At 48.4% G+C, this 9,304-nt stretch overlaps 2 protein-coding genes across 3 annotated transcripts in view; one reads left to right on the top strand and one right to left on the bottom strand.

The window, feature by feature from the left end:
* Window positions 1-103: 103 nt before the first annotated feature.
* LOC135249773 (transcription factor SOX-30-like) lies at window positions 104-6,967 on the top strand. 2 transcript variants are annotated; one of them, XM_064325314.1, is made up of 6 exons: window positions 104-949; window positions 1,266-1,505; window positions 2,666-2,845; window positions 4,202-4,525; window positions 4,827-5,268; window positions 5,525-6,967. In XM_064325314.1, the coding sequence occupies exons 1-6, from the start codon at window positions 724-726 to the stop codon at window positions 5,778-5,780; spliced, it is 1,668 nt and encodes a 555-aa protein (XP_064181384.1). In that variant the 5' UTR covers window positions 104-723; the 3' UTR covers window positions 5,781-6,967. The 2 variants fall into 2 exon arrangements, with proteins under 2 accessions (XP_064181384.1, XP_064181385.1); XM_064325315.1 differs by lacking the exon at window positions 4,202-4,525.
* The window catches only part of adam19b (ADAM metallopeptidase domain 19b), a 28,873-nt gene continuing 26,383 nt past the window's right edge, over window positions 6,815-9,304 (bottom strand). The window contains 3 exon segments of the mRNA XM_064325205.1: window positions 6,815-8,824; window positions 8,993-9,102; window positions 9,223-9,303. Coding sequence (XP_064181275.1) covers window positions 8,794-8,824; window positions 8,993-9,102; window positions 9,223-9,303 — 222 coding nt within the window. The 3' untranslated portion in view covers window positions 6,815-8,793.

Below are 9,304 nucleotides of genomic sequence, written 5' to 3'. Positions count from 1 at the left end.
TCAGCATAGTGATCCTAAGATTAAAAATGACAGATTGGCAGTGCTGTTTATGTTGTTACCGGAAGTATTCCCTAAACGATGTGAACTAGTGGTGGACCGTTAATAAGCGATCATTCAGATTACGTTAGGCTGAGTTTATAAATAACACACACGTAGGCCTGTGAGTTTATAGAGAACACACACACAATAACCTCACGCAAGTGGACGTACTGTAGCGGTTGTAAATATCCTTTATTTTCAAAATGGTTGGCCGACGTGTCTGTGTTGTGCACTTCGAGGCCATCAATGCGATCTTCCGACAAGAAATGGAAAATTTTCAACCATGCAGCTGCATTTCTGCAAGTGTTTTTAAATTACTGCACGAGCTAACGGAGCCTCTAACGGAATTATTTAGCGAGGTTAGATTAACGTTAGCTAGTCCATCTCCATCCAGAAGAAAATTTCCTGGTCCACGGGGTTTTGCTGCAGGGCGAACAGGCCTGATTTTCAGATAAGGACCGAAAGGGAGGACTCTAATTCGTATCAGAGAACTGTCTCTGTATGTCTTTATGACACAGTAATGCATTGTCATTTACAACATGACTGCAAAGCAGAATCCATTCACGCGCCCATTGTGTTTATTCAAAGATTCGCGGCAGTTTTTTTACCCGTTGAATTAATGCAAGATCACGAATCAAATGACAGAAACGATGCACCTGTGAGCGCTTTAAATCGAGGGAAAATATGGACCCGGGAGGATGGCGACGGGGGCGAACAGCGCCTTCATCTCACCACAGTAAATGTGAACGAAATAAACCGAGAAGTGGGGCCAGACTAAATAAGAGATATATCGCTAAATCTGTTCCGGAAGCTGTGGTTGACGATCGTCATTTGCGGCAGCCAATTGCCGACCCCTCTGTTAAGATCAAAACAGAAGGAGTGAATTTAACTTTAGACCCGTCTGAAGCAGGTACATTGCATCCATGTCTTGTAGAAAACTTGCATATGTCACCATCATGTCATGATTGCCTACATCGTAGACTACTGAGCAATGTATCGCTAACTTTCCGTTAGTGCTGTAATACATCCTTAACTAGAGTTACATCCTTGATAGCTATATGATGTGGTTATATGGTTATATGATGTTATGCAAGGTAGGTATAACTCAACATAAACAACGTAAATAATTTGAGCCACATAATGAAATAGAAGTTGACAAGCTCCAGTGAATTTTCTGACTATAAGGTAACCACACTAAGTCTGTTTCTCATGACATCTGTCACCAGGGATTGATGACTTTCCTTTGGGAAAGGACAAAGATGGCAAGATTCGACGACCCATGAATGCCTTCTTGGTCTGGGCGAGAATCCATAGGCCCGGACTGACCAAGGCCAACCCGGCCGCCACGAGCCAGGAGATCAGCGTCCAGATGGGGGAAGAGTGGCGCAAGCTCTCGGAGGCACAGAAGATTCCTTACTACGAGGAAGCCTTCAAACTCAGAATCAAACACGAAAAGGAGTTTCCTGGTAGAAAAACAAATTTGCAAAATTATTACAAATTTTCATTTTTCGTGTCAGGGTGGTGAGGATATGATAAATCTTCTAATTTGTGCACATAAATCACAGGCATGCTTTTCTGCTTGAGATAGATAGTGTCTTTATTGCAGGGCTCCTCAGCCCCAGCCCTGGAGAGCCAATTAATTGACCCATTAAAGCAGCTGATTAATTTTTAAACTCATCTCAGCTGGTGTCTTTGCATCTAAATTGGGTGGTGGATTTTGTTGTGAAAACAAAATACAGGTGACCCAGCGGTTCTACAGAATCACTCCTGCTGAACAAAAACCCCAGCAGAATAAAAACACTACTGCATTCATCACAAGCTTTTTTGGTGACGGAGGAGTAAATTTTATGAGCAAAAACGTTTCAGGGAAACTGGGTTCCTGGCAGCAGGATCAGTTTGATGTGTAGATATGAGAAGGTGCCAGTGCAGAGCAGCAGGATCTGAAGGCTTCCCACGGTTACCAAGCTGTTACCTCTCCTCTCCCGAGCCCGTCTGCATCGACTCACCCGCCTTTCTGAAGCAGGGAGAGAAGCTGAAGCAGCGGGATTATATCGTGAAGCAGGAGGCCTCTTCTCCTCTGAGGGCCATACTGTCGATCAGTGACTCTGAACAAATATTTTATCTTTAAATACCACTGCACTGGAAAAACAACTGTTCCCAGAATTGCAGCAGCACTTTATTATACAGTAGCTACAGTACCTGGAAGGGCAAATGATCTGGTGCACCAACAGGGTGCTAGCACCAGTTTCTATGACCGGGTATTGCTTTATACCACATGCCTGTGTCAGTACTGTGGTTGAGGACAGGTATCTTTCATTAAAAAAATAATTTCCTGTGCCTGTAAAACAAAAAGGGGTGGGTGGTGTAGCGTAGCTTCCCAAAAGGCCACAAGGTTGCTTTTTTAATCACTGCTGCCCTATTAAATTTAATCCTGAGGATCCAGATTGTGTTTATAACATATCTACACACCTCTAAATGTACAAAACAAACTAGGGAGGTGCGTGTTTTTGGATGGATAAATTTAAATGATCTTCATTTTTAAACCAAAGGTACAAGGCTTCCATTATAAGTGTTAAGTCATTATTTCGGATATAAATTTCCTCTCCACGCACTGTGCTTTCTTAAGATTGGGAGTACAAGCCAACCCCCAGGAAGAGGAAGCGTCGCGGTGGGGCGGTGTCCGCGATGGCCGGTCCCGTGCAGGAGTACGGTTCTCCGTCTGCAGTCACACCTCCACAGGGCGCCATGTTTATCTCCTCTGCTATGACCTGCACCGACAGCTCCACCTGCCAAACCCTGAGCCCAGGTAAACACACCTCACATCCCACTGAGCCCAGGTAAACACACCTCACACATCCCACTGAGCCCAGGTAAACACACCTCACACATCCCACTACACATCCCACTGAGCCCAGGTAAACACACCTCACACATCCCACTGAGCCCAGGTAAACACTCCTCACATCCCACTGAGCCCAGGTAAACACACCTCACACATCCCACTGAGCCCAGGTAAACACACCTCAACATCCCACTGAGCCCAGGTAAACACACTCACATCCCACTGAGCCCAGGTAAACACACCTCACATCCACTGAGCCCAGGTAAACACACCTCACACATCCCACTGAGCCCAGGTAAACACACCTCACATCCCACTGAGCCCAGGTAAACACACTCCATCCACGACCCAGTACACCACATACACTGAGCCCAGGTAAACACACCTCACATCCCACTGAGCCCAGGTAAACACACCTCACATCCCACTGAGCCCAGGTAAACACACCTCACATCCCACTGAGCCCAGGTAAACACACCTCACATACCACTGAGCCCAGGTAAACACACCTCACATACCACTGAGCCCAGGTAACACACTACTCCATGGCCAGTAACACACTCCAACCACTGAGCCCAGGTAAACACACCTCACATCCCACTGAGCCCAGGTTAACACACCTCACATCCCACTGAGCCCAGGTAAACACACCTCACATCCCACTGAGCCCAGGTAAAACACCTCAATCCCACTGAGCCCAGGTAAACACACCTCACATCCCACTGAGCCCAGGTAAACACAGCTCACATCCCACTGAGCCCAGGTAAACACACCTCACATCCCACTGAGCCCAGGTAAACACACCTCACACATCCCACTGAGCCCAGGTAAACACACCTCACATCCCACTGAGCCCAGGTAAACACACCTCACATCCCACTGAGCCCAGGTAAACACACCTCACATCCCACTGAGTCTCAAACACCTTACATATGCTACACGCAGACACAGACGTACACACACGCACACACACACACACACACAGTGTGGGCAGCAGTGTAGCATAGTGGGTAAGGAACTGGTTGTAATCGAAAGGTCATAGGTTTGATTCCTGGGTAGGACACTGCCGTTGTACCCTTGGGCAAGGTACTTAACCTGCATTGTTTCAGTGTACATCTAGCTGTATAAAATGGAGGCAATGTAAATGTAAAAAAGTTGTGTAAGTCGCTCTGGATAATAGTGTCTGCTGAATGCCTGTCATGTAATGGAACACATGGACACACACGTGCACACACACACGTTATTTATGGAAACATATGAAAGCCACAGCTTGTCTGTCCTGAGCAGCGTTAATCTGCTCCCTGTGTGTCTCTCCTCCAGGACACGGGGAGCACGCCGTACCCCACATCACATGGAGCCCTCTGATAATCCCCCAGACCACAGGCTCGGCTCCTCCCACTGCCCCGCCCCCCCGCCAGCCTGGCCCCGCCCCCTTCACCCTGTGGAGCGAGGGCAGTCCCGGGGGACCGGTGCCCGTCTTCCTGCCCACCTATCCTGAGTCTGTTCTAGCTCCAGTGGGCGGAGCCATGGGGCCTGTTCCCTACAGGGAGGAGGTCCGGCTGCAGCCGTCGTACTGCTCCCCCACCTCACGCGCCCCGCTCACAGACGAAGACACTGCGCACACACAACACACTCTCACTGCAGGTAAACACTGCGCACACACAACACACTCTCACTGCAGGTAAACACAACGCACGCACAACACACTCTCCCTACAGGTAAACACAACGTACGCACAACACACTCTCACTGCAGGTAAACACAACGTACGCACAACACACTCTCACTACAGGTAAACACAACATACGCACATCAGACTCACAATATGGAATAACACTATGGACACACACAGCATACTCTACCTGGAGAAAACGTCTTAGATTACACCTGCAGCGCACACAGAATACCCTGACTCATCCGTGTTCCCTGTGTGTCTCTCCTCCAGGACACGGGGAGCACGCCGTACCCCAGGTCACATGGAGCCCTCTCATAATCCCCCAGGCCACCAGCTCGGCTCCTCCCATCGCCCCGCCCGCCGGCCAGCCCGGCCCCGCCCCCTTCCCCTCAGGGCCCCAGTGGAGCGAGGGCACCCCTGGCATGCCGGTGCCCGTCTTCATGCCCACCTATCCCGAGTCTGTTCTAGCTCCAGTGGGCGGTGCCATGGGGCCTGTTCCCTACAGGGAGGAGGTCCGGCTGCAGCCAATGTACTGCTCCCAGTCTCTGGAGCTGCCCCCTCCCTGCATGACGTCCTGCTCCAGAGGCATCCCATTACCCCTGCCCAACCTGCACCACCCCCACATGTACCCCCCCACCTCCCGGCCACACCCTGCCAGCCCCTACCCTCCCCCTCCCCCCGAGGCCACCTTCGTCCAGCTGGACCCTCCCAGGTGATCACTGAGTCCCAGAGCACCTGAGCTCTCCGTACCTGCACACAGACAGCACACAGGCCTTTTTACCAGCTTCCTGTTAACACATAAAGAGCAAGGTTTGCGATTGGCTATCACACGCAGTTTGTGTATCAGATAACAGTGGTGTTATGGGTAGCGTGTGGTTGTGGCTCAAATAAATCTGGCGTTACTTGGCGGAACTCAAACCGCCTGCTTTCGGTGGTTCTCAGTTTCTCTCTCTCTCTCCTGTCCGCAGCTCGTACGGTTACCCAGAAGGCCCGGCGGTGGCGGGCGGCGCGGACGCGGGCTGCGGCGAGCGCTACGCGGAGCAGTCGGCCATGTTCTCGGCGCTGGAGAAGGTGTACGTGTTCCGCGGCTCCATCTCGGAGACGGTGGGCTCGGCGCTGGAGAGCGCGTACAGCTGCACGCCGTCGGAGAGCGCCTGCCTCCTGGAGCTGCTCAAGCTGATGGACGACGGCGAGGAGGCGGGGCCGAGCCTGACCGTCCTGTAGCGCCCTCCCACGCACGCGCTCAGTCCGTCACATCGCCCGCCCACGCACACGCTCAGTCCGCCACACATCACCCGCCCACGCACGCGCTCAGTCCGTCACACACCGCCCGCCCACGCACGCGCTCAGTCTGTCACACATCACCCGCCCACGCACACGCTCAGTCTGTCACACATCACCCGCCCACGCACATGCTCAGTCCACCACACACCGCCCGCCCACGCACGCGCTTAGTCCACCACACATCACCCGCCTACGCACACGCTCAGTCGGTCACACATCACCCGCCCACGCACACGCTCAGTCGGTCACACATCACCCGCCCACGCACGCGCTCAGTCTGTCACACATCACCCACGCACGCACGCGCTCAGTCCGTCACACACAACCACATAGTCACACACAGTCTGTCCCACGTGAATGCATATTCACACACACAGTGTACACAATAATATACTCTCACAGAGCAGAGAAGCCCTAAACACTCTTCGATGATTCACTCCCATAATTCACTGCATGTTAAAGGCTTTTTAATTTATTTTCCTCTTCGGATTCCTCCAGAAGTTGAATTTGTGAAATTTGATTATTTAATAACTGCAGACAGGCTATTAAAATATCAACACTGACATACGTGTGTATGTGATAACAATAAACGGATTGTGAACAACACAAAAGTACAGCAATACATGAGGTGTAAGTGTTTAGTGTGTGGAGAAACATCTCCCTAAATGCTGTGTTTTCAGACCAGACAGACAAAGAACATGTTAACTCTGCCTGGACCAACACAGATTAAGCACCAGCATCCTAGAACCCACAGTCAGCTACAGAATTTTCGTTAACTCACTGGGAACTTAGCAAACAAATGCATTTGCAAAATATGCGCATTATTTATCAAACATGTGAAGTGATTTAGCGCAGAGGATAGTGATTTTTATTGAGATTTATGTTTTTTGTGTGAAAATATTACAGTAATTTATGCTGCTCAGGCTACAAAACTAGGCTGGTATCAACAGGAAGAGCAAAAGAAAGAGAAACCGTGAATTTTAAAAGTTTATTCTGATTTAAGTACAGAAGGCACAATGCATCAGACAGCCTGTTTTTTGCATAGGTCGAGAGCTCATCGGTTTAACTGGCACTGCTTCGTATGATGCAGTCCTACACCTACAGTACATACAGTCATAAAAAATAAAGCGTTAGTAAAACATCAGTTAGGCATTTCCCTAGCATCAGATTCCAGAGCTCCACGTATAGAGGCATTAACCGCTGCGTATAACTGATCACACGTGGATGTATTTACATACGTTAACACAAATTTTACTTTGCTCAAGAATTATGTTTACTTACATAATCTAATATGGTTCATTTATATATAGAGTAATAACAAATAATAGAGCATGTATTTTGCACGGAATAAGAACATGTCTAATTCACATTATCAACAGTGGAAAATATTCATGTTTTACGAAAGAAAAAATTAAATGTGCATGTTCTCTGTGGGCATCCACAAGAAACGGACAACCTGCTGATCACGAAGGTCACAGATTTTAAAGGCTTCAAGTCCCTCTCCAGGTCTTGTGAAAAGTGCGCGCCAAAAAAAAATCTGGCTCATTAAAATATACCAAAAGCATTGCAGAAGCAACACGCGGACAATAATCTTTCATTAAAAAAAGCCATGGCGTCCAAAAAACGAGGAAACGCAAACGAAGACGGGGACTGATCTTCTGCAGTCGTTTGGCACAATGGCTTCGATCTGATTGGTCAAGAGGCCCAGCTAATCTGTTAATTTCTACCCATTCTAATAACTAGTACACTTCTCCCTTTAATACGTACACTTATATTGCATATACTAGAGTGGAATGAAAGCTAATGAGCCACAAATAAAGGTGGTAGTAAATTCATAAATGGATTTGATAAACCAGTTTCATAATTTAGCGTCTCCCATTTGGATTTATATAATTATATACAATGGGGTGGAATTGGTTTTAGAAATATGTTTTATAGCTGCAGAGGTTGGGTTACAGTAAATCGGATTTCAAAATTATATTTTGGTTCAGATTTTTTAAAAATCTCACGTAAATGACACAAAAGCAGAACACTCGGTTAATCGTGCAAATCATAAAAAATGGGTTTGGTATTTAAAAAGGTTTAGCCTCTTGCTCGCCAAAAGTCTTTATGCAAAAGAAAAGTAAAATTACTCTGAAATGTTCCTCATCGTGAACACGGAGATGCTCAGCTAAATAGTGTGTATATGGCGCCCACTGCTGGACAGAAGTGGTAAGTTCAAGCAAGACGTTCTCTGCTCCTCACGCTTGGAATCAACAACGCATAAAAAAACCCGAGTATTAGCACCTCAATCTATCCCACGCCTGGACGATCCCGCAGTTCAGGGCTGGACTGGATTGGATGGACAGCGCAGCTGACCAAAGACATGGCTATCGAACTAAATCACTAATAAAACACAGGAGAGATAAATGTACAAAATAAGTTTCCATTCTACTTAAAAGCCAGCAAAGTATTGCTTGTAAGGAGGAAAGATCCTGGTTGCTCAGCTCAGACAGAAGTATACTGCATGCATGGGGACTCTGCATTCACTCTTCTCTGAATAAATCCACAGGAGGGTGTTTTCCTACTGTTCACACACATTAGCGAGTAGAGCAGTCACATTCTTTGCATGATATTTTCTTAATATAAGACACGTATAGCCTCATGCTTTATGGAAACACGATTCCAGAATATAGAGAGCTTATCTAATGCCTTCTTAAAACGCTCACGCATCATGTGCCAGCAGATGACAAACTGAAAATGGAAACTTCAAAAAAAAAAAAAACCAAAGATTTTAGGATTCAAGAATTAAATAATTACAAGTACACATCACCTCTGAATTCAAGTACATGGGACAGAACATTAAGTGTGGGAGTCTCTCTCATAATTGTTCTGAGATGAAGTCACCTGTATGCCCGAATGACCCGTGCACGAAGGTCATTACCCATGATTCCACAGGGCAGAATGCTGGTGCTCAGCTCGTCCCTCCGCTGTCCGTCTGAAACCTGGAACGGAAGAAGGCGGGACCCTGAATGCAAAGCCGTCGTCGCGGCGGACGAAAGGCCGCCATGTTTACTTTCTTGACCCCTCTCTTCTGAAATCGAGAGCGCGCTGATGCTGACGGCTACTGAGGCTAGCGTCAGTCAGCGCTGTCTGCTTGTGACGGTGGTTACCTGGCTCTCTGTGCATGTCTGCCAGGGGGCAGCGGTGGTTTCTTCAGCGGAGGGGTGCTGCTGGGAGCTGGTTCTGTTGGTACCTGAGGGTTGCTCTTACTCAGTGGCGCCTGGAGGTCATGGAAGAGCACGGCGAAGAAGGTAAATGATCTGGACACGAGAGAAACTGTGGCAAACTAATAAGCGATTGGAACACCCCCCTGCACAGAGAGAAAAGGCCTCTCTCTTACCTGACTGGGTTTGGACAGGGGGCAGGGTGGAGGGGGCCGGCTGGGGGGTGCCGGGCGCGGTTTGGCCGTGACGAGGGGCGAT

This window comes from Anguilla rostrata, chromosome 3, assembly GCF_018555375.3.
Source record: "Anguilla rostrata isolate EN2019 chromosome 3, ASM1855537v3, whole genome shotgun sequence".
NCBI classification, from domain to species: Eukaryota; Metazoa; Chordata; class Actinopteri; order Anguilliformes; family Anguillidae; genus Anguilla; species Anguilla rostrata.
The sequence above is the reverse complement of the archived record's forward strand: the minus strand, read 5'-3'. Positions and strand labels throughout refer to the sequence as shown.